Source organism: Ascaphus truei, chromosome 12, assembly GCF_040206685.1.
Source record: "Ascaphus truei isolate aAscTru1 chromosome 12, aAscTru1.hap1, whole genome shotgun sequence".
Classification (NCBI taxonomy): domain Eukaryota; kingdom Metazoa; phylum Chordata; class Amphibia; order Anura; family Ascaphidae; genus Ascaphus; species Ascaphus truei.
In genome coordinates this window covers 38,354,527-38,381,918 of record NC_134494.1, presented here as the reverse complement: position 1 = coordinate 38,381,918, position 27,392 = coordinate 38,354,527, and the positions used below count along the sequence as shown (strand labels likewise).

General features: G+C 44.7%; 1 protein-coding gene across 3 annotated transcripts in view; it reads left to right on the top strand.

Moving 5' to 3' along the window:
• Nucleotides 1-27,392, top strand: part of CSTF3 (cleavage stimulation factor subunit 3) — a 65,635-nt gene that overhangs the window by 28,005 nt on the left and 10,238 nt on the right. For all 3 annotated transcript variants that reach the window (XR_012787605.1, XM_075567364.1, XM_075567365.1), the window contains exons 4-18: nucleotides 7,298-7,330; nucleotides 8,346-8,443; nucleotides 10,650-10,716; nucleotides 10,825-10,859; nucleotides 11,405-11,531; nucleotides 11,668-11,745; nucleotides 12,218-12,380; nucleotides 13,036-13,145; nucleotides 13,929-14,045; nucleotides 14,747-14,821; nucleotides 15,595-15,738; nucleotides 16,408-16,510; nucleotides 17,597-17,666; nucleotides 19,202-19,397; nucleotides 20,117-20,270. Coding sequence is in view for 2 of the 3 variants with exons in the window: in XM_075567364.1 (XP_075423479.1) it covers nucleotides 7,298-7,330; nucleotides 8,346-8,443; nucleotides 10,650-10,716; nucleotides 10,825-10,859; nucleotides 11,405-11,531; nucleotides 11,668-11,745; nucleotides 12,218-12,380; nucleotides 13,036-13,145; nucleotides 13,929-14,045; nucleotides 14,747-14,821; nucleotides 15,595-15,738; nucleotides 16,408-16,510; nucleotides 17,597-17,666; nucleotides 19,202-19,397; nucleotides 20,117-20,270 (1,570 nt within the window). In the remaining variant the exon portion in view is untranslated. The remainder of the gene's footprint in view (nucleotides 1-7,297; nucleotides 7,331-8,345; nucleotides 8,444-10,649; nucleotides 10,717-10,824; nucleotides 10,860-11,404; nucleotides 11,532-11,667; nucleotides 11,746-12,217; nucleotides 12,381-13,035; nucleotides 13,146-13,928; nucleotides 14,046-14,746; nucleotides 14,822-15,594; nucleotides 15,739-16,407; nucleotides 16,511-17,596; nucleotides 17,667-19,201; nucleotides 19,398-20,116; nucleotides 20,271-27,392) is intronic.

The window sequence follows — 27,392 nt, the reverse complement described above, 5'->3', positions numbered from 1 at the left end:
GTTTTAGGGGAGCTCTGACCCTCCTGTAACATGTTGCGCTGTGACATTGCGATCATGTGGTCGCTTAGGAGCGATCACATGATCGTGTATTTCTGGAGGGGTGTGACCCAGACACTAAACACCCAAGGGGTTTAGTCTTTGCTCCCAGTGAGCAGCAATCTATATGTTGTAGAACCCCCCCCCCCCCCCTAGCAAAAAAATTTTTAAACTGCCTCCAATAATAGGAATGTATCTGTTGCTGAAAACCCTGCAACACATTGCTGTGTGTTCTACATAGGGAGTGAAAATATTATGTCGCTCTTTTGATCTCTCGCTCTCTTGATATCTTTTGCTCTCTTTCGAGCTCTCGCGGTCTCTTGATCTCGAGCTTACGATCTCTTTCAATCTTGAGCTTTCGGTCTCTCGCTCTCTGTCTCTTGCGCGCTCTCTATTTCGGTCTCGCTCTCAATTTCGGTCTCGCGCGCTCTCAATTTCGGTCTCTACAGACTAACGAGCACTGATAAAGCATTTTATTTAGAACAATTACAATTGCTACTCCTTTTTTTTTTCTTTTTTTTAAATACCTGCCCTCCATTTTCAGTTTGTTTATTTGTGGTAGGTTTTAAAAAGTTAGGAAGTCGTATATAGTTTTATGAAGTTAAAAAGGGTGAATATTTCCAGTCATTGTTCTGATCTATATATTCCGGCTGGCTCTTAGGGGTAGTATGATCTGCTTTCAGGATTGCCCCCAGAAATACATCTTCAGAAATAAATATGCTGTAAAAATAGGTGTACAATGTTATATGAACTTTCTTAAACATGAACATCTTTGCTATTATGCGCTGGAACAATCCTTTGCAGGTTCCTCCGGCAGGGGGTGGGTTACATGCGTTTCACGTTCATGTGGTGGGCAGTCCACGTGTATTTTGACAAACGTAACATGACCATGAAGCACAATGACATTACATCATACTTATTAACCAGCGTTGAGGTATTACTTTCAGCGTTGCGGTATTATTGAAGAAATAAGCCCTTGGATAATATGCTGTAAAGCTGCTTCTCTTTGCTGGAGGGTATTTCAGTGCTATTCATTTGAACGTAGCTGAAGTATTTCCCAGTACTGGGTTGCGGCTTCATAGCATATTGACTGGGTGTAATGTCTCCATCTTGGTTAAGAGCTTAAATTGCAAGGCAGGATAATTAAATAAATCTTACAAGTTATACTGTCTGTCAACTTTTCAGGACGGTTACAGATCAAAGGAAAAAATATATAAGCTTTATTATGGAGGTGTAAGTACTTTGTACTTTAGAACCGCACTATATCCTCCTTTTAAGGGACAATTCTGTTTAATTTTATTGAAAGACCCAAGAATATAAATCAATCAATTAATTTTACTCCACTGCCAATTCAGTGTGTGGCACAAATTGGGGAGCACAGAATACCTGGGTATACCTGCTATCGGCATTGTCGCTGCCCCAGTGACTTCTCCCTAAAGATGTAGCAGCTGTTATTGCGCCCGCGGGTTCGATGCAGCGGGGACGCGGAACGCGCCAGTGTGAGCGGCTACGATTTGAAATGTGTTAACTGCGCATGAAAAAGGGGTGGGACTAACGTGCCAGCCATTGTTATAACGCCTGTTACATCTGAGCCTTAGAGACAATTATCATTGGATTACCAGAGACTATGAAGAGCGTTGAGGTTTCTTTTTTGTGTGCTTCTTTTGGATCAGTACAAATTTGCCCAATACCCAACAATCTGAGGTCAGGTTTGTGCTTTTCTTAAAGATGAAGACAACAGGCAAATTATATTTTTGTCGGTTTCAAACCTTTGTATACTTTGGTCGCGGATTCAGTAAGAACCGATGCTGGGTAACCTAACCCCTGGACCAGCATGCTCAGTCTTTGACTTAAATGTTGATTGGGGTTCGATACACAACGTCGGCACTTAGATACTCTTCCCCTTTGTCTCATTGATATCACAAATCCAAGAGATGCCTAAGGCCGGGGCCATAGAGGCTTGATCAGAGCAGAGGCGCGCTGACGCTGAGGCTCGCCTGCTGAAGTCTGCGCGATTGCATGGACTTGCAGGCGAGCCAGCGTGCGCGAAGGGAGCCGGGGTGGGAGGTGGTTGGAGGTGGGGCAGTGACGTCGCTGGGCCAATCGCCCGCGACGCACTGACGTCAACGTCACGGCGCTGACGTCACGGCGCCGTGAAGTTGACGCTGCTTTAGGCTGATTGGATGTTATCAGCCAACAGCGCGCTGAAAAACAGCTTGGCTGTCGGCTGAAAATTCCAAAGCCTCAGCACGCCTGCGGACGCTCGCGTGAGGCCCCTCTCAAGGCATCCTCATTGAGGATGCAGGGGCTCAGCGCGGAGCGTCCGCACGGCTCAGCGCTGCTTGTCCTTCTATGGACTCGGTCTAACAGGTATCGGAGACGAGGATATTTTATTTTAGATTTAATATACAGTACCTATGCATTTCTCTAATGCACTGCATATTAAAACGGATGTGCTCTCTACCCTCACTAATAATGGAAAGCAGATACAACCTTTTGCAACAACAAAACAACTTACTGTTATTGAACATGGGTTTAAATTTAAACGTTAAAGAAAATCCTGTCCATTTATTGATTCATTAACCTTTATTCGGCAGTGGAAGGTGATGCATTGTTAACGGAGTTATAGGAGCAATTCACAACGTTTATTTTTTCTATTTCTTAACAGGTTTGAAGTGGGGTCTCTGCAGCTGAATACTATTCATTTCAGCTGCTGGGACAACCTGCCTACGGATATAATTACCTACATAGGGGGTGCCAGTAGCCACTCCGCCTGTGCTAGCTGGGATTTAAAGCTCCTACATCACGCCGGTCAATCAGAAGCCGAACCTGATGACATCACGGCTTTGTATTGGCCCGCAGGGCGCGGGAGCTTTGAAACGCCGCTATTGCATGAACCCTGGTAACCGAGCGGGGCGGCTACCGGCAGCTACTATGGAGGCAAGTATCTCCAGAAGCAGAGCATCCCCAGCGCTGAAATTAACGGGGTTCAGCTAGAGACCCCTTGCTTAAATCATATGTAAAAATTGCCGCTTTAATGTATTTTTCACAATATTTAATAATGGCCTTTGTAAAGCTGTATACTATTAAAAGAAATATGGTTTCACAAACATCTGACTGTTTTCTCCCAGGACAAAATTACCTGAATACATTGAGCAAGTTTGTTTGCGTGAACAGCGATACGTCTAAGGTACTTTATTACAGAACAATAGTTTTTGCACCAGTTTTGAGAAAAAACATACACATTTTGCTTGAGTTTAGTAATTGGACTTTATGACCAAGAACATGCCAATGTCCAGTTTCATACGGATCTCAAGATTGCATTACATGAAGAAAATTTCAATAGGGTATGCATTCAAGCATAATGTTCTTGGCATACATTTTTAGTGTGTGTGTGTGTGTGTGTGTGTGTGTGTGTGTGTGTGTGTGTGTGTGTGTGTGTGTGTGTGTGTGTGTGTGTGTGTGTGTGTGTGTGTGTGTGTGTGTGTGTGTGTGTGTGTGTGTGTATTGTAGAGAATTTTATAATCCATATGCTCTAGTGCAGTCCTTTTCAACAGAAGAATTAAAAATGCATCTATTAGAGAGGGTTGGGGTTCCTTATAATGCATCTGATCTCAGACATGCTATTAGAGAGGGTTGAAGTTCCTTATAATTTTACAATATAATTATAGGGTTCCTTAACCAAAAAGTATGTAACCACCGCCCTAGTGCCTAAAACAATGATATATGCACTTTTTGTGTCTATCTAGTTTGACAACAACATGCGCAGTTTTGTGACTAATGCCTCATATTTGCTGATTTTTGTTTAAAAAGACTCCTAACGACATTGCATTTTGTGTGGCGCTTGTAACTATTGAAGCCAGTATGCAATTCCTAATAATCAATGTGACTTGCATACATATTCGTAGCCAAAGGCTCATGTTAGTCTTCAGAACACCATTTTTCACCAACTTCAGATAGTAGATGGGCTGGAAACCATACAGTGTGTTTTGTTGTACTTGGCTTATCAAGATCATGTACATTTGTTTTACACTTAACCTAATTTAAAAAAAAAATAAGAACAACCTGAAAAAAATAGTTCTTTTGGGCTAAAATATTTACATTATTATTGTACTGATTATTGCATGTTACAAATAGTCCAGCAATATTGTAGTGCTACCCACGGCCATTGAACATGTATTAACACATAGCATGATTCTAATGGTGACCTGATACTTGAGGTCTTACAGTGCGTTCTTGAACCACTTCCCTGTGTCAAAATGTCTAAAAGTGCAGACATTTTGATAACTTCCTCCCCTAATTAAAACGCACAACATGAAGCATTAAAAACAGAAGTCTACCCGTCTTTCACATGCTTTGAACCTTGATAAAGAGAGAATGTAAATTATCCCACGTCTTGAAGTGCTGCTCCTTTGTGAGGTTTGGGAAAGTAACACATATGTGCAACAGATGCCTATTTAAAAAAAGGCTAAATATGAGCCGGCAAGCTAGAATTTGTTTTAACAGCCAACAAACATATAGTGCATGTTGTGTCATCATACATGAAGACATTGTGGGAAAGATTAAATGTGTCACAAAAATGCCCACTGATAAATGGAATATTTCTTTTGCATCATTTTACATTGAAAAATATTTGTTTTTCTAATTGTAATAATTTACATAGCTCATTGGTGCTCAAGAATTCAAAGTAATGTTTGCTAAATGCCCAAATGAAGCCATTTTTGCAAAACTTTTAGATTTGTTCAGGTTCCTTTTAAGTTTACGATTTAAAGTTGCTTTGATTTGCACCCCTGTTGATCTTTGCCGAGTTAGTCTTGCAGTATACTTTCTAACACAATATTGTGTGTGTGTGTGTGTGTGTGTGTGTGTGTGTGTGTGTGTGTGTGTGTGTGTGTGTGTGTGTGTGTGTGTGTGTGTGTGTGTGTGTGTGTGTGTGTGTGTGTGTGTGTTAAGGTTCCGGTTCCGGTTTAGCCAGTCAAGCAGAATGCTTTTCCTCATATTACACAGTTGTTTTCCTACATTTGATTAGATTTTAATTGAACGGACGTGTAATTTTTCTGAAATAATTGATGTGGTAACTGTCAAATGAAAGACACAGGAACACAATAGAACCAGAAGTCCCGTTCCTGTGTTTTGTACACAAAATATACTTTTTTCTTTTTTTGTCATGTTGGTGCCTAGTTTCTGTGCTGTGTGTGAGAGGGCGATCTACTCGTGTTTCCTACAGCCAAAGGAGCAGAGATGCTCGGAGAATATGATCAGTACCATAGTACGAATTGATGCTTACCTTTGTAGTAATGTTTCGGGTCAGAATAGGTAATGAACACAACTTTAATTCATTCTGTGTAATATAAGGTTTCTGTGATGTACGAAAAAGCCCGGGCGCTACCCTAAAGAAATAAGTTGTGGGGTGATACAATTCTTATGATAGAACAATACAACCTTAAAGAGTACTTAAGGGTCCCCTCTACTTCCGAATCTCTTCCTGCTGCTCAAGACCCCAAAAAGGACCTATCCAGGATCCTTGATAGTACAGAAAAACAAACAAAAATGGGGGAGCGCAGGTTGAGGGACTAGACAGACGTTTCAAACACTATGATGGTTAATGACTGTGATGTGAAATGAAGTGTAAAATAACGTGAACACTTACACGGCCTTGTGTAAATGCTTTCACATCAAGGTGTCTTTACTTTTGCTGCTTTCTCTTCTGTTTTCTCTCCGCTTGTACTTTTCTTCTCTGGTCTGAAGTGAAGCGTCTCAGGTCTTCTCTGCAGGAATAGCTTAAGATGTTGTCCAAGCAGATCCAGAGTCCCAGGCCCACAAAGCAAGGAAGAGACCGCACACTCAGTAGTTTCCAAAAAATAAGTGTATTAGTAGAAAACAGGCACATTCACCGACGTTCACTTCTTTTTTGGAAACTACTGAGTGTGCGGTCTCTTCCTTGCTTTGTGAAGCCACTACAGGTGAAACATATGTAGGGCAAGCTAAGCGTTACCACCTAGTACGCTGGCTATATCGGAGAGGTCTGTTGCCTAATTCCTTTCAGAGTGTTTCGGAGACTTCATTAGGAAGCACAACACTCTGACTACTCCTCAATCTTTGCATGGTTCATGGTTCATAGTTCATAGTACAAGACACATACTTTGTGATCTTGCGACAACTGCTATTGCTCACCATGACAGACCCACAGGCTCACTAAATTTTGAACCTGACGGTCTGGCACAAATGTGTATGTATACCTGATCTATTACTGTATCCACTTGGCAATTCGAGCGTACACATCAATTCAGGTTACATCCTTCACTACCATCTAGGAGTAGCTTTCAAACGACATTAAATTGTAGCAAAATCACTACCACCTCTAGTATAATTATATAGTTGTGGGACACTCTAATTGATAATAGTGGTTTTGACCTACACTGTCAGTTTCTATTGGGTACACAGTTAACCTCTCCGTTTTTAATTTAATAATTTTAATTACTTTGGTTCACATTATTGCTGCAATAAACACATTTTAATTGTTTATTAATAAATAGTAAGTTTTAACACAGGTATAGGTGATCTCTTGTGCGGCATATAGGGAGCTTTTCTTTATCTTTTTGATCTGCATAAATAATTAACCTTGGGATACCATTCAAAATATTTTATAGTGGTTGTGCTTTATATTATGAACCAGACAATATGTCCAACTTAATAAATGAGTGTAAGTAAGTGTAAACCTAGGTATAGGCAAGTCCCTTTCCCATCAAGGATATAGACCCATGTTTACTAAGCAGTCTTCTGGCATAAGACATCTTTCAGGTGACTGGGCTTTCAGGTGACTTACAGCGGAAGACTTCTAAGTAAATATGGGCCTTAGACTGTAATACAATGCAGTGCAACCCTTCTAGTGCTTCTGCAGTTCGAAGGGTTAATGCTGAAATGACAAGACATTTGTAATTGTAATGCAGCACAAAGGAAATATGTACGGTTCCTTAGAAACAATTATACCGGTTAGATTTGAGATGAATATAAATTGTTTAGCTTAGCATGAAATTGGATTTTGAAATCAGGGACTATATATGTATATCTATATATCATTGCAATAACCGATCACTGGGCTATTGGTATAATCACTGTGTTCTATGAATGTGACGACTATCTGCAAAACATGAATGCTAAATCGTAGCAGTATGATGACATTATGCTGATGTATTAACGGCCAGGGAGGCTAAAATAAGCAGCACCTTTTTAATCGCTTCTCTGTTCCATTTTACTGCAGGTTAAAGCTAAAAATTATGACAAGGTTGAAAAGGTGAGTTTCATCTAAAATGCAGCGCCAAAATCCTGAAGTAATGACCGTTAATTTAAGCAGCATTGCGTCTGTTCGTTATGTGGACGCCAATAGACACAAGAAATGTGATGCGGTTATTTTGTGAAAGCATCTTATAATGGTAGCATCTTATGGTAGCGCACACACCGTATCTGCCCATCCTGGAATGATGTATTCATTAGGAGTTCTCCTAGGCCTGTCATGGAATTCGCTGAAACAAAGCCAAGCTTTTAAAATATCAAGTTGCAATCATCACTATAAACTTAAAGGTGGCCACGGGAAAACCTGCAGGTGAGCCGCAGTAGAAAACTGTATGGAATAGTCTGCAGATTACCTTCCTCATCCCTGACTGATGTGTACAAGAAAATACATTTACTCTTCCTTTTGGAAACTCGGTGAACTACTTGTCCAATACATGTAAAAATAAAAAAAATAAACTAGATTGGTGGGATTGAAGCTTTAATAAAGTGTGGCTCCACAATACACATGATCTACAGAATAATAATTTGTTTGCCGATTTGTCATCAATAGAAACTAGTTTAATGCCTCAATGGCCCACAGCTCAATGGCAGACTCCTCCGGTGACATTGTAGCACCCAAGGAAGATATGGGAATGTCCACACTGTCCCTGGTACTTGCCAGTAATTGGAGGTAATGACCCCAAAAATTGTCAACTGTAGGGCCAGCCAAGTAGCTGGCAACCCATCTTCCAATAGGAGGCTTTGGGATAATTTCCTGTTGGTGTTTAGACCCGGACAAAGTGATATGTTTGTATAGAACACAACATACAGCAACCATTACATTTATTTTCAGAGTCATTATGCCTAAACTCATTGATAGGGGGTCAGTGCTGATTGTCCTTTTATGCAAAAGTGGTGTCTTAAACTTCGTTTTAGTTCCTGAGAAGGAGACATGGTGCCTTTGCACGTGCCAAATATCACAGTATTAGTATACTAAACAAATTCCAGGTCTTGTCTTACTTCAAATCTGTCCCCAGTTGTTTCAGAGATGTCTCATGAAGGTCTTACACATAGATCTATGGAAATGTTACGTGTCTTACGTGCGAGAAACCAAGGGGAAACTGCCAAGTTACAAGTAAGTATACAAGCAAGCGACCTCTACAAGGGGCCTCCAGCAACCTCGCATACGTGAGCATGGCGGACATTTAATTGAAAGGACAATTTTGGAGATTTAGAGCCATGTTTACTAGTTGGTGCTAAACCATACGAAACATCACAGCTTGGCATCTAGATGAATGAGCTGTAGGGCTTCTAATGGCTTAGCATGGTTTAGAAAAAAGGATTGCAACACCCAGGGCCATATTCGCTAGATAATAATAGCTGCCAAGTAAAGGGACTTACTGTGGTTACAATGCACATAATGATGTATCTTCACTGTGTAGCAGATACACAGGTTTAGGTAACCTAGACTTCTGTGATGTGTCGTGTGACCTTCTTTACATAGAGTAATTACGTTTTCAAAAACTATTGTTGGGACTACGCCAGAGGGTAATTCGTTTGGATGCATTGAAGATACCACAGGAACTGTTGTCAGGGGAGACTGTCACTTCATGTCATTCTGGGACTTTAACGGTTAATTTTAAACTTTTTAGGTATGTTGTTGACACCATGCACTTTACAAGCATTAACCCCTCAAGTCCTGAAATGGTTTCCACTACAATTACTCGCTCAACAAATACATCCAGCTCTTTTCCCCCCAACCCTTTCCAAATAAACTAAATAATTATACACACAGATATACACCTACATAGAATGTTCATGGACCTTGGCAAATGGAAGAAAAAGCAAGACCATTTAAGGCAGGGGTTCTCAACTCCAGTTCTCAAGGGCAACCCGCAGGTCAGGTTTTAAGGCTATAGAGGAACATCAAGGCTCGCGGACTTGGCAAAAAGAGGAATGTAACGAAGCCAAAGAAACCAACGCTCCGACTGCCACGCAGACTTTATCAAGGCGAGGGCTGCGTGGCAGTCGAAACATTGGTTCCTCTTCCAGCTCAGTCAGTGGGCCTTGATGTTCCTCTCTTCCTTTGTGACTCTTTGGGAATTGTAGGGTTTTCCCTACACCTCAGAGCACCGGCATATTGAATCTTGAGACCTTTCAGAAGTGTGCCTGCTGAACTCTGTTTTTAGGATATCCCAGCTGCAGCACAGGTGGGTCAATCAATGGCTCAGTCAACGAGTGCACCAGCTATGCTGAAGCAGGGATATCCTTTACCTGACTTGGTTTCCCTTGAGAGCCCCTGATTGAAGGTATATGGCACTGAGAATGGGAATAAGGACTGTGCCAGTAAGAATGTACACAGAGAAGGTATTGCCTCCTCTCGAGCGATGGAATATGGTTAGGGATCTCTGTGCCGCAGGAAGGATACATTCATTTCATTACAATACAGTGATGTTCCCCTTTTTTTCGGTTCCAAGCTATTGATCTCCTCCTGCCGTAACTTCAAGAACTCCCCTCTCTCAAACTAATGTTCATGCGAGTGTTACAGGGGCGACATGCTTACATGTAGTCTACGGTACGGTCACGTAACGCAAGCACACGAGCGCGTTTCTCTGCCCCTCTATTATTGCTCCCTGTTTCTCTACTGTACATGAGTACTATGGATTTTGCCTCCGGCATCGGTTAAACATTTGTCCGTGTCGGGGGGGGGGGGGGGGGGGAAGGGGTTAGGTTACATGCCCTCAAAACTGAGACCCAGGGGAGCCAAGAATAAGTGTTTATGATGTAAATTAATCCAACGCAGTGTACCTGCAAAGGGGAGAATGTCTTCATTATGGGGAGGGGGAAATACTTTATTGGTTAATGACCTGCTGAAGTGCCTGGTTGGCAAGGATTGTGTTTGTGCTATATCTTTAAAACCCAGAATAAGCATTGAGGGTGAGGTATTTATGTTAGCAGCGATGATGAGATGCTGTGTCAAAGCATTTTGGGTCATCCTGGACTTGGGGGGGCCAACTCCCAGTCCTCCAGGGCAACCAACAGGTCAGGTTTTCAGGATATCCCTGTTTCAGCACAGGTGGCTCAGTCGAAGACTGCTGAAGCAGGGATATCCTGAAAACCTGACATGTTGGTCGCCCCTTGAGACCTGGAGTTTGCTACCCCTGTTCTGGACCCAAATTTAATATGGTGAGAAGCAAGATTCAAAGCAGTGAGCAATGTGCTGTAGTAACTTCCTTTCACTTTAATAGAACACAATAACACAGCGGGGAGGATGGGGGGGGGTTGAATAAGAATGACACCCCTAACCATTAAAACCAAAAGTATGTTTCTTTTTGTAATAGGGAGAAAATGGCACAGGCCTATGACTTCGCTCTCGATAAAATCGGCATGGAAATTATGTCGTACCAGGTAACGTTTTTTAATATTCAGCAGTATTCCTAGTGCAGAGCTTATATTGTTTGCGAGATGATTGCAGTGAAGTTATTAACATTGGGGTTTTTTTTCCTCCCTCTGTAGATATGGGTTGATTACATCAATTTCTTGAAAGGAGTGTAAGTTTTCTGCTTCCTGTTACATAGCTCATACAAGATCGAGTGCCAATTGCTTAGATTATTACGCGGCGTAATTATACCTTATGAATACTCTCGAGGGAAAGTTCACACATTTATTTTGGCAGCATCCAACGCAAACACGTCCTGTACGTTGAGTCAATTCTCTATTTAATTATAATATACCCTTACATGGCACTGGCCGCGGACTCAACCCTGTACAGAATATAATTTACGGGCTCAGTGTGAATCCCTGGACAAACTGTTTACTACCTACAAAATATAAAGTGACATTTATCCGCTATCTTAACCCTTTAACTACCGGTGAGGCCTTCCAACACATTTCTAGATCTTTTATTAATTGCAAAAAGTTGCGTTATTTCTGAAGATTCCTTAGTCCTACATTTGTTCCCTAACAACATACTTTGTAACATTTAAAAAAAATAATTTTGGTAATACTAATAATTCAATAAACTCAATTTGCATAAACACATTTTATAACGAGCCTGGATATCTGCTGATATTACTTTGATTTCTTTGCCACCTAGGGAAGCTGTGGGATCTTATGCAGAGAACCAAAGGATCACAGCTGTCCGCCGGGTTTATCAGCGAGGCTGTGTCAATCCTATGATTAACATTGAACAGCTTTGGAGGGATTATAACAAGTATGAGGAGGTAAGTTATAGCATTACAACTTGGCGATGTCTTGGGCCTAAGATAATACAAATGATATTGGATGTTTAAAGCTCAGAAGGGCTGCATAAACCATGGAGATAACACATTTTGACTGTTTGACCTTTTTTTTCTCCAGGGCATTAACATTCACCTTGCAAAAAAAATGATAGAAGATCGGAGCAGGGACTATATGAACGCTAGAAGAGTGGCAAAGGTATGAGCAATGATTGGAATTCTAGTAAATGTTTTCAAGGTCTGTTATGACAAAGCACCCAAGTGCAGGTTATATATATATATATATATGTATATATATATGTATGTATATGTATATGTGTGTATATGTATATACAGTATATGTATATATGTGTGTATATGTGTATATATCTATCGATCTGCATATTTAGATTTTTTATTGCCCGTATTTTCAAGTTACTGTCTCCCCCCGAAGTACTAAGGTTTTTGTCCTTAAAATATCTTTCCAGCACCCCTGCCATAGCCAACTGGCTTTTCCTCTGTTGTTGATTTTGCCATTTCTTTCTGTTCCCTGATTTCCCATTCTTTGGTTCTCACCATCTTGTTCCCCTAAAATAACTTGCTATACCTCGCTGTAGTGTGAATGGTGTTCAAATATATGTGCTGGTATGAGACGCATCGCCTGTTCCAAAACCGCTTTTCTTATTTTTAAGGAATACGAAACGGTGATGAAAGGTTTGGATCGCAACGCTCCCTCCGTGCCCCCTCAAAATACCCCACAAGAGGCTCAACAGGTGGAGATGTGGAAGAAGTATATACAGTGGGAGAAAAGCAATCCCCTCCGTACGGAAGACCAGACCCTCATAACAAAAAGAGGTAATGAGTGCAAACTGATGTTATGAGCATTTTACCTGTGTAAATCAGATGCCTAAAACAAGACCCCTACCTTAGTGCACCTCTGTAACTAGTGTGTACTTGGTCACAGATGTCCTACTGCAGTGTCACACAAGTGGCATTCTGCCAATGCTAGGACAAAATGGCACGTGGAGAAGGTGGGAAAATGCCGATATATCGCATCGGTAATTAATTGCATTTGTAGATGAAATTTCAACCAGTTGTCAACAGCCATTGAGAGCCAAGGTATTGACCAACAAGTTTAAAATCAGAGAGTCTTAAGATTCAATGGGGCAAACGCATCAAGGGCTGGTACTGATTACCACACCCGTTTCGGCATGAACTGCAGAACGGGTGGGATAATTCGTGCTGGCACTTGTTGGACTCTCTTACATGGTAACACTGGTTGCCGATCATGGCTTTAGAGGCCCGTCCAACACTAGACAGGCCTACAGTAAGTATATATTTTTTCTGAAGCCAAGAAGTGCTTCACTTTGTACACCAAGAATCAATCCCGGTGCCACGGGCAAAATGTGAACGTTGAATGAAGAGAAGGTGCAATGCGTTGTGATGAACATGCTTAGAAGACATACATGTCATTGGGCAGTTCCTTAACGGCCATGGTGTTTCCTTACAGTCATGTTTGCGTATGAGCAGTGTCTGCTGGTTCTGGGTCACCATCCTGATATCTGGTACGAAGCTGCACAATACCTTGAACAGTCCAGCAAGCTGCTCGCTGAAAAGGGGGTATGTGATTAGGGACTTCTTTCTATCGATATCCTCACAGCTAAAGTAACAAATATGTTATTTTGAAAAACAACTCTAAAGGAGAAGTGTATTGTTTTAAAGGAGCAATCCCAGCAATATCCTACATGTGTGTTGTTGTTGTTGTTTTTTAATCAGTTCTGTAGTATTGGATATGTACTACCTTTTTTTTTTTTGTTGTTTTAAAATTCCACTTTTGATTAGTTTTAATGTACTGAGCATCCTTAGATTTCTATAGCAGGTTTTAGCACATCTCCCCAGCAGTGCGAGATCTTTGTAACACTTTCCTGTTTTGTTGCCATTATTCCCAGCAGTTTGAGCTGCAAACTGTAACAATAGATAATGTTACCTTAGTAATATAAGAATACATTGTAGCTGCTGAGTTACACTGACTAAAGGGTTGATTTGAAACTGAAAGGCAGCCATTTAGTGAACCCTGGGAAGCAGGATCTTTGCTTATCGATCACGGGAGAACCAATCGAACAGCAGCTTAGGTAATTAGTTTTCACTAAAGGTAATGAAAGGCTGCAAATATTAAAACAAAAAAAAGATTTATTTTGTGTTGTTTTAATCTGCTTGGATTGCCTCTTTAAATGTTCACTTCCATTTGGAAAACAAGATTTAAAAAGAAAAGCTGGTGATACATATTACCAATAGGTTAGAGGTGCATCGGGATGACATGTATGGTTACGTGGGAAGGACCACTGGGGTGTTCCTCTGTGCTGCATGATTACAATGTAACAAGCAGATCATCTTTTGTTACAGGACATGAACAATGCCAAGCTGTTCAGTGACGAGGCTGCTAATATCTATGAAAGGGCTATCAGCACTTTGTTGAAAAAGAACATGCTTCTGTATTTTTCTTATGCAGACTATGAAGAGGTCAGTGTCAGTCACAGAAGCTGGGCTATTAGTGCATAACCTGATACTGCCATATATCTGTGCATGTATGTATTAAAGCTGCAGACCAAGCAATATTCTACATGTGTTTTTTTTATCAATTGGTTCTGTACTATGAGAAAATACTTGTAGAATTGTTTTTTTAAACAACTCTGAATGACATTTTTAATGTATTATAATGTAACACATTTTTGTTTCTATAGCAACCATTTACAAAGTCACATCCCCTTCCTCTTCTGAAACAGGCTCTGGCACACCCCTTTTTGAGCCCTGCCCTCTCTCTAGCAGTGCACCAATTGTATCTATTGACTGCCTGGTCACATGATCTTCCACACACAACTTTGTCCTATTAATATGCAAATACATTCCACTGACTGCAAAATACTCCTCTGCAGCCATTTAGTGAACCCCCGAGCCAAATCTTTGCAGATCGATCACAGGAGCACAGATCGATCGGCAACTTAGCTAATTACTTATCGTTGTGTGGATTGTATGACACATATTAAAGGGGAAAAAAATAAAAAAAACGGCAGCTTTAAAAGGCATGCTCGGTGTATTGATTTAATCCGTTCCAGAATCTCAGAACACATTGCAATGCATTTACCTTGCAGACATTACTGACCCTTAGGGGCTCGATGAACCGTATGTAATTCTCTGTGCTGTTCATGTTTTTCACACCGCAGAGTCGAATAAAGTATGAAAAAACACACAGCATATACAACAGACTGCTTTCCATCGAAGACATCGATCCCACCTTGGTAAGATCAACATATCTATTTATATTTATATAGGTTAATATCATGTGCTACGCTGTACTCTTGATTGGAGCTTAGGCATGTTAAAACTTCTAGGGGTGGGGGGTGTGCGGTGGTTACAGAGGCCCTGCGCTCTTCCCCACTGCATTTAAATTAAATGCCGGGGGAGGCATGAGGCCCTTGTAACTTACCTGCTACCAGCCGGGTCTTCAGCAACGTGCGGCGGGGTGACGTAACGTCACATGACCCGTGACGTCATGTCACATGACCAGAGACGTCAATTGAGGCCGAGTCATTGGAGAGGGGGGGGGGGGGGGCGCGAACGCTGCAGCTGCCAGGCAGTGGGGCACAGCTAAAGGAGTTTGTGCACCCCTGCTGTAGAACATCCCTTGTGGTCAGTGGGCGCCCCATACAGCTGCACAGTGCAGATGTTTAATGCTCACCTCTATCAAGCTGTCATTTCTTTTAATAGGATAGTTAATGGTAACACTTCTGAAATGTAATGCTTGTTTTGTAGTGAGTGTTTAGATCAGGGGCGGACAAGTCCAGTCCTCAAGGGCAACGCAACAGGTCAGGTTTTCAGGATACCTCAGTTAAAGACTGGGCCACTGATTGAGCCACCTGTGCTGAAGCAGGGACTGGTTGAGCCACCTGTGCTGAAGCAGGGGAATCCTGAAAACCTGACCCGTTGGAGGCCCTTGAGAATTGGAGTTGGCCACCCCTGGTTCAGATGATTTCCACAAACAAAGTAATTGAGTTATTCACCTTTAATTCAGGTCTACATCCAATACATGAAATTTGCAAGAAGAGCAGAAGGTATCAAATCGGGGAGACTGATTTTCAAGAAAGCGAGAGAAGATGCCAGGACTCGCCATCATGTATACGTCACGGCTGCCTTAATGGAGTACTATTGCAGCAAGGTACGGAGGAAGCCGTAGGATTGCCGCTGACAACACTGCATCTTCTGTCTCTTATTCTGCTGTAAAGCCCCGCAGTGCCTTGCACAGCTCTGTAAGGCCTCGGGTATAGTACAGGCGCCTGCGACGGAGCGTCTGATGTCACGCGCGCCTGTACTGGAAGCGATCCGTGGCCTGTAGGATTGCACAACGGGGGGGTGGGGGGGGAAAGGCGTGCCGTCACGTGCGCAGCTCGCCCTCATTGGCTGAACCGCCCACGTGACCCACCGGCGTGCGGCAAAATCAAACAAATTTGATCTCGCGAAGTATCGGCCGCCTGTTGCTCTCGTGCGCGCTCTATGGCCGCGCACATTGCCTTCCGCCCTTTTGTTTTCGGCGCACGCTTTGTCACTCGCGCCATCGCTCTTACTATGGACACGGGCTTATGCTTCCCTCTAGCAGTGAAGGATTTCGAACTAATCTTCGTACAAGAGGATTCTGGGTTTTTTCCTCTCGGGGCCAGTCGTTTTTATATTTTATATTCAGTGACGTATTATTGTTCAGGAAAGACCTGCTTTTCACTTCTTGCATGCAATAGCGTTGCTATTACCGCGTTTTCTTTGTTAAACACACAACCCTTACTTATAACCAACGCTTCCGATTTGAACACATGCTTTTCATTTATCATTGCAGGATACATCAGTGGCCTTTAAGATTTTTGAGTTGGGATTGAAGAAATATGGGGATATCCCGGAATATGTTCTGGCCTATATTGATTATTTGTCTCACCTTAACGGTAAGTTATAGAGAAATATATTTAGCAACAGTTTCAATACTCCCATCCAATGATGTGTCACCTGGGCTATAATTTATCATCAACGTTTATTGTACAGTACCAAGCACACCTCCCTTGGTAAGCTTTATTGTACTTTAAGGATCACGTAGTCTGACCAGTCCCCATAACTGCAGTTAAACCTTACACCCCATTAGCCTCCCGTTCGTGTTGCACACACGTGCTGAGATACTTCCGCTTCTAATTCGTATACACATTAAATGTTATCATTAAAGCAGCATATTTCATTTAGTTGGAGTCTAACAAACACCATTGCTGAATATAATTTGCCTGGCCTGCAAGAAGGTTTTTATTGTGTCCGGTCATCTAGATGTGCTGATGGAGAGTAGTATAGACCAATATCTCTGTCAGGGAATCCAACGTGGGTTATGCCAGGGCTGGGCAACTCTAGTCCTCAAGGGCCACCAGCAGGTCGGGTAGTAAGGATATCCCTGCTTCAGCACAGGTGGCTCCATCAGTTGGTCAGTCGTTGACTGGCCATCTCCAGTCCGCAAGGTCCACCAGCTTGATCAGGGTTTATGGATATCTGTGCTTCAGCACACATGGCTCAGTCTTTGACTGAGACACTGATTGAGCCACCTGTGCTGAAGCAGGGATATCCTTAACCTGACATGCTGCTGGCTCTTGAGACCTGGAGTTGCCCACCCGAGTTTGTCACCTTCCAGTCCCTAGTCCAATTTGAGGAAGGATCAAAATGAGCCAATCTTTGGCCCAGATCTCCAGAAGGGGGCGCTAAGCTTCAGTACCCCTCTGCTCCCATTCATATGGCAGTGAGTAAAGGCTAAAGCTTAGCACCCTTGTGTGGATCTGGGCCTGTGTGTCTTTCCCAGAAGAAGTTGTATAGACGCGACCGATATTCAGCGAGAGAACTGGTGATTTACAGCGACTCCTCTGTAACGTCTGTAATATGTCACATGTTGCGCATTCGTAGGATGTGTGGAAATACAATAACCTTTTAGTTATGTTGTAAATAACAGATCATTTCCTCTTTAACGTTCTAAACCTGCGCCTCTGTTTTTCTGTTTCCAGAGGACAATAACACGCGAGTTTTGTTTGAGCGGGTTTTAACGTCGGGAAGTCTGCCCCCGGAGAAATCTGGGTATGTGACGCTTATAACGTACTTTCTGCAGAAACTGAAGTATTTTCTCTTGGTGTAGCGCCAGGGTCGGCGTGATGGTGATGCCGGTGGTGCCTGTGCACCCAGCCCCGCGGTTACAGAGGCTCCGCGCTCTCCCCTACAACAATTAAACTGGTTGCCTTTGAACCCGGGGCTTCTGTGACTCTCACACCTTCTCCTTCTGGCGTCCCCGTCGTCCCCCCCCATCATTATGGCTCTGTGACTTTCACACCTTCTCCTTCTGGCGTCCCCCCCCCCCCCATCATTATGGCTCTGTGACTTTAAATGACACTGTGTTGCCATGACAACGGGACACCACATGGCGCTGTGTAGTCCTGTTGTAAGCCATAGTGACAGGAGCATACACGGTGAGATGCCGCCGGAGAAGGTGAGAGCCCCGCACATTTGACTGCGCCGAGCCCGCAAACATCGCAGCCGGTTGAGAAGCTGTGAAATGTTTTATGTCTTTTGTATCATCTCAGCAGCATAACAACACTCTGCATTCCGGTTTTAGCACATAAAAAAAATACATGTTTATTTCAAAGATAATTGCTTACGTACAGAAACAGTAGAAAAGATGGCGGTGGCATCAAATATGTCATATGCTTTTCAAAGATGGCTGCATAGTCATTCTTTTCTTGGATGGAATCCTTCTGTCTGATTTTTGTATTGTCAGGTTTACCTGGCTCCTCCTCTCCTGGTGTCATCCAGTCTCTTCCAAGCAGCTAAAAACTGCTGGGTATTTATCCAGACAAAATCACCTAGTCCGCCTTCCTACTACTAATTCTATGACCAGATATGGTTCCATGTGTCTTTCAGAACACCCTAGGCCATTTAACATGGTGTCATATCTGCCCATATGTATATATAAGGAAATCAACTCGTTATTATCAGTTTTGATTACATCAGTTTTAACCACAGTTGTCGATAGCAATTCCAATGTCATTCACAGGCCCCTTCACAGCTGCAATCCCAGTATAACTTTAACCCTAACCTAATACTGGGGGGTGCAGGAAGTTTGCACACCCCTGCTTTAATGCAACAAGGAATCTATAGAGAAGATTCACTTACTATTAGAGTAATTCAAGAATGCGACATAGTCTGTATTAAAGAAGAATCGTGGTAAATCCGAATAATTCGTGTGTGTGGGGCATCTGTTTTTATACACCGGATTCAAACCTAATGAATGAATTTACAATATAATAATGTAACCGAACTGGAAATCTTGCAGCACCTTTTGTTGGGTACGCCACTGTCCGCTTTGCTTAAACCGTTTTTGTTGCACATATAAGAAAATAGTAAGCATCTAAATTGCTGTGATTGAAGCCCTTCCCTGTCATGGACGCCAACTACACAAAGTATCGTATTGTAGCAGCAGCAGCACGGATGGCAAGTACGATTCATAAATACTGCCGTGTGTGATAGTATAAAGAGTGAACCCTTGTGTATCTGTACGTTCTGCTTGTTTTCCTCCCCGTACCCACTCCTGGATTTCCTTGGTTTGGTGTCTCCTGCAGGGAAATTTGGTCCCGTTTCTTGGCCTTTGAAAGCAACATTGGAGATTTAGCAAGTATACTGAAAGTAGAAAAACGGAGGTACACTGCATTCAAAGAGGAGTACGAGGGTAAAGAAACCGCTCTCCTGGTGGATAGGTACAAGTTTATGGATTTGTACCCTTGCTCCGCAAGTGAACTTAAAGCTTTGGGATACAAGGTATGTCCTATAGGAGGGGGGCACTGCTGTTTGTTACATGAAAGTTATTTTCCTGAGAATATAGTAATAATAATAATAGCATGTTCTTGTATAGCGCTGCTAGTTTTACGTAGCGCTTTACAGAGACATGTTGCAGGCACAGGTCCCTGCCCCGTGGAGCTTATAATCTGTGTTTGGTGCCTGATGCACAGGGAGATAAAGTGACTTGCCCAAGGTCACAAGGAGCCGACACCAGGAATTGAACCAGGCTCCCCTGCTTCAAACTCTCAGTGCCAGTCAGTGTCTTTACTCACTGAGCCTCTCCCTCTCCATACAGTGGGATGTTTACGTAACACTTTCTCATAGGTATTGTACACCTTATTCACAATAAGACACACTGCAGGAGTGTCCTGTAACCGCCAATCCCATTCTGCGTGGAGAAGAGCGCCTTAGCATATATTGTAAGAGAAGAAGAGTATACCGCTTATGTACTAGACTTGGTTGGTGCAGCATTGGGACACAGTATTGCAGATTAAAGGGGCTTATCCCTATACTCCTGTTCTGCCATTGTTTGCAGATGGTCTGTGGTTAGACATTGGCTTCTCTATACCTCGGTGATAATTGTTTTTTGACAACTCCAAGAGATCACCACTTTCTTTTGGTGACTGGCGACGTAATTACTGCCCCCCTTCCTATGATATGGGACCTAAATAAACGAAATCTCTCTTATTTTTTTTCAGGATGTCTCACGTGCCAAATTAGCAAGTATGATGCCAGACCCTATTGTGACTCCATCGATTACTCCTTCCATGAAGGACGAAGCAGACAGAAAACCAGAATACCCCAAACCAGACACAAGCCAGATGATTCCTTTCCAGCCAAGACATTTAGCCGGTAAGCCATGCTCAAGGCAGTGTGATCATTACACAGTGTGATCATTACACAGTGTGATCATTACACAGTGTGATCATTACACAGTGTGATCATTACACAGTGTGATCATTACACAGTGGGATCATTACACAGTGGGATCATTACACAGTGGGATCATTACACAGTGCATGTTTCTCTCTGCTTTCTCACGTGTTGGGATGTATTGTTGGTGAATGTAACAACCAGTGAATTCTATCATACAGCCATGTATTAACAAAGGCGAGAGAGGAACTAGGTCGTACTGTATGATACCTTTTATTAGACCAACAAGTAGTTAATATGTTACAAGCTTTCCAATGTTTTAGGGTTAGGGGTAGGACCCGATGAAGGACCCCGAGAGGTTCTAAAGTTTGTAACATATCTGCTACTTGTTGGTCCAATAAAAGGTATCATTCCCCCTCTCTCCTGTGTTACTACATGGAAGGAAGGACCAGCACGGCTCCCCACCCTTCTTTGCTTATTGTACAGTCCGTGACATTGAGTAAAGAAATGGTTGGCTTTTTAAATACTTCTGGTCGTGTGTAATTGTAGTAACAGGTTTAAAAGTGCAATCCATGCACAAAAGTTTGAAAACCTAAAAATAGTAATTGATAATATATATGTGTGTGTGTGTGTGTGTGTGTGTGTGTGTGTGTGTGTGTGTGTGTGTGTGTGTGTGTGTATATATATATGTATATATATATATATATATATATATATATATATATATATATACACAGTGGTTGACAAATCACCAAAAAATCTACTCGCCACACAAAAAAATCTACTCGTTACTCGCCCGGGGGTTAAATCCACTCGCCCGGGGCGAGCAAATGTATAGGTTTGTCGAACACTATATATATATGTGTGTGTGTGTGTAGCAGGGTTCCCCCCTGGGCCCCCTTACCTCCGCCGCATTGTGGGGACCCGGCAACATGTCAGGAAGCTGCAGGGGCAAATGCATTGCCGGCGGCTCCCGGCTGCATCAGCGGCAGGGCGCCACCATGTTTAAAGTGCTTGTGCATGTGCGGAGGCTTGAGCATGTGCAGAATAGCCGCGGCGGCCATCACATGGAGTGGAGACTGGCTGGTATGGCGCTCCGTAGCGCAGAGGCTTCCCAAGGTTGTGCATGTGCAGTTGAGAGTAGCGGCGACCGTTATCATGTCACACATGCGCAGTGCAGATCGCGCACGCGGTGCCAATAGCAAAGAGGTCCCACGGGGACTACATTACCCAGAAACCTCTGGGGACTGCCCTTTCACCCCTATCACATGCCATCAGACAGCCAATAGGGTTTACAGATTCTCCTGCTCACAGGGTATGGATATGACTCACTCACACCATTCTAGTCAGTAGGAGCTGGGACACAGACAGGGGAGGGTGTATATGTATATGTGCAGGGAGCAAGTGGCCCCTGCACTAGGCCAGAGACCCCCCTAGGCCCCAGCTAGGCCCCTACTCATATTAGATTGTAGCTGCTGTAGAGAAGCCCTTTCAGTTAGGGACCCTGCCCCGTTTAGTAGTGTGTGAAGGAGAGGGACACAGGGACACAGCTGCAGTGCTGCGCGACCCTGACAAGTGCGGTCTGGGACCAATCCTACCTCACTAAAGATAAGAGACTATCTGTATGGTGAGATCACTCAGAGGGAGACCATCCTATATGGAAGAGGACATCGGCGCTGGACGCAGACGGATCCTCTTGCTGTTCTGCTATACCCGGGTGCAGGAGTCCCGGGCAGGTATACACCAAGTGCACCAACAATACACCTCATCTAGTGGGCAGCGCTGTCTCACACTTGGGTGGGATTGTGGGACTCTTGGGACACGTGGGTACGGGGTGTAAGTAAAATTCAGTCCGTATGTAGGTCACTCAAGCTCCTCCACACATCGACAATACAGTGGAATAGATAGGGGAAGTGCTGGTATGGTAGGTTTTCAGTCCTGCGCGCTGGACTCACATGAACCCGGAAGTGAGCTACCAGTAAGTGCGACCGGCTCAGTCCCAGCGCGCGGGACTGAAAACCTACCATACCAGCACTTCTATTCCACTGTATTGCCGATGTGTGGAGGAGATTGAGTGACATACATACGGACTGAATTTTACTTACATGTAAGTTATTAATTGTTTGTTATTTGTACTTATCAAATACAATTGTTCTTACCTTGGTGCGCCCCTATGTTCTTTTTCCTGTGTTGTACTTAACTTCATATAGTAAATGGTTTAACCATAGACTGGTGTATGTGGTTAATATATGTGGGTCCTGTGTCAGGGGTTATTCCAGATGCCAGGATCCTGCACAGGTGGAGGCGCTGTTATATTGTGAGTATCGTTCCAGGATACACCCCAGGTTCCCATCAGCGGAGGCTCAGGTCTCCTGTGAGCCTGACAGGTATTGCACCACACCTGGTAATAAATGTAGATTTCCACACAGGGTCCCTATCTGCGTTTGGGGTGGGGGGGGGGGGGGCGAGTGGAGGGGGCCATGTGTTACATTTGGAGGCGCTGCTGAGATTCAGACCTGGGGTGCCCTATTCACTAATCACATTTTTTTCTATTTAATTCCCCACTATGTTACTGCCCACCAGGCACGAGGTCCATGCCTAGGCCTTCAGGGTTCGGGTGCTGCCGAGTCACGTGGTGGCAGTGGGGAATGTTCCCGCTCAAGGGGAGTGGAGTGCAATTCTGGAGTCCCTAAAGGAACTCCTGGGCCTAGACAGAGTGTGGCCGATAGGAGAAAAGTGTGACTGGTTATTGGAGTACCATACTAATGTTGGCAGATCAGGAGATATAGCGGGGAAATTCTCCTTGGACTCTACAAGTCCTCGGATCCCCGCCAGAGGGTCTACCCCTTATATACTCAGTGGGCTCTCCACTACCTAACAGTCAGTCCCTCTTAGCAGGGCGTATCCTGCCGTCAGGAGAGCGTACGTGCTAATGGCTGCCAGGCTGCGCCACAATGTTTTGCAGAAACCTGCCCGGGTCTGGCGCGAAATTCAGAGCTCAATTACCGCGATGGGAGTGGCTCAGTGCAGAGCCAGAACCCCTCCTTGATAGTGTGCCCCTCCTCTGAATTCTACCAGGGGGAAGGAGCACAGTGAGCATCAATCAGCAACTCCTGTTCCCCATAAGAGAGGTACCGGATGCAGCGAAACACACCCTCAGTTGTATGGAATCTGGCGGACAAAGGGAGGGAACGTATCCTTTTGTGCCCGTGCCTCCAAAAAGACTTGAATATGTCAGGTGGTATGGACTTTAACCCCTTTAATCTACCAATAGAATACCGGGTGGCAAAGGTTGACGAGGAAGGGTGCATACGATGTTGCTGTCCCAATTGTGAATTCCCAGGTGGCAAATTGACCTGGGGACCCAAGTGTGCCTGCTGCGGGGCACAGTTCCTGAAGCCCGTGCTGCTGCGGCCTAAGGAACCCGCAGAGAAAGATGCGACTGCCCCTCTACTGGGCCGGCCGATGCTGTTAACCAACCTACCTCGAGCGAAGGTTTTGGAGGGCCCGTGCGACCTAAGCGCGGTTCCAGACTCGGTTCCAGAACCGGAACTACAGATGTTGAAACCAAAGAAGGGTAAGGTGACTGCTCAGGAAAAGTTGGGTGCGCTTCCACTAGTGGTGCAGGAGCGGGACCGCTCACTGCCAATAGCCACCTGTGAATGCGAGGTGCCCTGACGCAGTTCCCCTGCGGAGGTGCCCCTACCCTCATCTTCCAACGATGACGGTAGCTAATCAGCCATGGTGATGCGCCAGCTGGCGGACCCCTCAATTGAGGCTGATGACAAAGAGCCAATTGCCTAAGCTACAGCGGACCCGGCTGTGGGCCCGTGGGCCCTAAAACGGCCAGTCCGGCTTACTACGATGGTATCATCGGTCCCAAGCCTGGGACCAGTACCTACCGACAACAGGGGTGAGTTGACTGCCCCAGGGTTGTCGGGTGTGAGTCCCCAGGTGTCCGCGGAGCACGATAGCTCCTTAAGCATGGCCACCCGGGCGAATGGCTCGCCCCGGCATCGCGTCCTGGCAGAGGTGTCTCCCCTAGAAAATTGCTGCCCGGTGGTACGTGTGGATCAGTGCCCACCGCCCTGCCTACCGGAGAGAAGCTTCAGCTCCATTGCGGTGTCTAGGGCAGCAGAAGTGGTACCTGACAGCGTTCCAGATCTGACAACCGTCAGCTGCCAGCAGAGCGGTGAGGCACCAAACCTTTACTCCCTGTATGATGCGATGGAGGTATCCAGCGAAGAGGCCCTGCTTGGCGCTTACTTCTACGTGAAGGATCACCACGCACGTCCGTATCCAGACATGGATCTGCAACCAGATCTCGTGATATTCCCATAAGACGTCACTTCTGATGACATTGCTGGAGTAAACCAGGACTGTGCGGTGACTGCTTTGGTAATTAGTGCCTCCATGTGCAACATGGAGCGGTCTATTCGCCATGTGGTAGACCGAGGAAAAAGTCAGGGCCACCCCTGTCTACCGCATACGTGATGCGGATGGCCGGGTAAAGGTCTGGCCAAGATACACCTTGCTGTTCCTTCCACCAGGAGGAGGAAGTGGCTTGGACCCAGAGACTAGTTAACAACCGTGAGTTCTGAGTCTAGAGAGACTCCAGATTGATTAAACGAGACTCACAGGAGTCAAAGTGAGGTGCCCTCACATGATCAGTTAGGGGCACCCCACTATGGGTCTCAGCAACCAGCTAACACCCAGCTGGCCTCGGGTATCAACGTGATTATGTTGTGTACCGTTGATGTAAAAGTACCTCTGATAAGTTGTACATATTATGCTTTACATTTTCATTGTATAATTTCATGCAGTATGACACTGTCCCAAGCCAGGGCGTTGGGGTTTTCACCAGGGGGAGAGTGTAGCAGGGTTCCCCCTGGGCCCCCTTACCTCCACCGCATTGCGGGGACCCCCGCGACATGTCGGGAAGCTGCGAGGGCAATCACATCTCCGGGGGCTCCCGGCGGCATCAGCGACAGGGCGCCGCCATGTTTAAAGTACTTGCCCATGCGCAGAATAGCCGCTGCAGTCATTACAAGGAGTGGAGCATGGCTGGTATGGCGCTCCGTAGCGCAGGGGCTTCCCAAGGTAACGCATGTGCAGTTGAGTAGCGGTGGCCATTACCATGTCGCGCATGCGCAGTGCAGATCGCGCACGCAGTGCCAATAGCAAATAGGTCCCGCGGGGACTACATTACCCAGAAGCCTCTGGGGACTGCCCTTTCACCCCGATCACATGGAAACGTTGTGGTTATGGTCAGCGCATGTACTTCCAAATGGTATCCAAATACAGGGTAATCCCCAGAAAAATACACAAAAAGTACAGTGTAAATACAGCTATTCAAATACAATGAAAGGATTGGTACACACTAATAGTTGGGCAGTGATGGGTGAATGAACAGTACTCACATGGCCGTGTGTGAGCTGGTTCACATCAGATAAGTCTTTCTGGTCAGTGCTACGCAACTTCCTCCTGTTCAGTCAGCTAGTAGAATCAGACACTGTAGTGGTGAGTGACGGGCATCTCTCCCGTAGTCCCAATTGAGAAAATAGGCAAATCCGCAAGTCAGGTACATCTACAAATTATTGGTAATAAAACGAATAGCACGAACTTACATATAAAAATACACTAATCAGCTCCGGATCCCGTCTCGAGTCCTCCGCATGTGGTATGATCCTGCAGGCGCGTGCGACGTCAGGACCGCTTGCGAAGTGCTTGTCTTAGGTACGGATGCTGAGAGTGACCAAAAACTTCAAACGTACAGTTTAAAAGTTTCGCGAACTCACTTGCTTCCTCAGTTCCCTGCCCGCGTAGTTCCCTGCCGGTGTACGTTTGAAGTTTTTGGTCACTCTCAACATCCATACCTAAGACGAGCACTTCGCAAGCGGTCCTGACGTCGCACGCGCCTGCAAGATTATACCGCCTGCGCAGGACTCGAGACGGGATCCGGAGCTGATTAGTGTATTTTTATATGTAAGTTTGTGCTATTCATTTTATTACCAATAATTTGTAGATGTACCTGACTTGCGGATTTGCCTATTTTCTCAATCGGGACTACGGGAGAGATGCCCGTCACTCACCTCTACAGTGTCTGATTCTACTAGCTGACTGAACAGGCGGAGGTTGCGTAGCACTGACCAGAAAGACTTATCTGATGTGAACCAGCTCACACACGGCCATGTGAGTACTGTAGATTTATATCTATTCATTCACCCATCACTGCCCTACTATTAGCGTGTACCCATCCTTTCATTGTATTTGAATAGCTGTATTTACACTGTACTTTGTGTTTTTGTGTATTTTTCTGGGGATTACCCTGTATTTGGATTCCATTCGGAAGTACATGCGCTGACCATAACCCCAACTTTTCCATTTGCTTCATGAGGCTCCAGGGATGATCCTCTTCTGGTCGAGCGGCAGTACGATCTAAAGGGCTAGTATATCATTTCTTATTTTTGTGTTCTTAGTGCCATCCACAGCCCGTTCTGATAATCATTGTGTTACATCAGTGTTTTGTTATTGCAACACGCATTTTAATCTTTAGGGAGCGCCCCAGTCACCTTGTTCTATTACCCCTATCACATGCCATCAGACAGACAGTAGGGGTTACAGATTCTCCTGCTCACAGAATATGGATATGACTCGCTCACACCATGCTAGTCAGTAAGAGCTGGGACACAGACAGGGGAGGGTGTATATGTGCAGGGAACAAGTGGCCCCTGCACTAGGCCAGAGACCCCCCCTAGGCCCCAGCTAGGCCCCTACTCATATTAGATTGTGGCTGCTGTAGGGAAGGCCCTTTCAGTTAGGGACCCTGCCCCCTTTAGTAGTGTGTTAAGGTCAGGGACACAGCTGCAGTGCTGCGTGACCCTGACAAGTGCTGTCTGGGACCAGACCTACCTCACTAAAGATAAGAGACTATCTGTACGGTGAGATCACTCAGAGGGAGACCATCCTATGTGGAAGAGGACGCCATCGCTGAGGCTTCGGCGCTGGACGCAGACGGATCCTCTTGCTGCTGTTCTGCTATACCCGGGTGCAGGAGCCCCGGGCAGGTATACACCAAGTGCACCAACAATACACCTCATC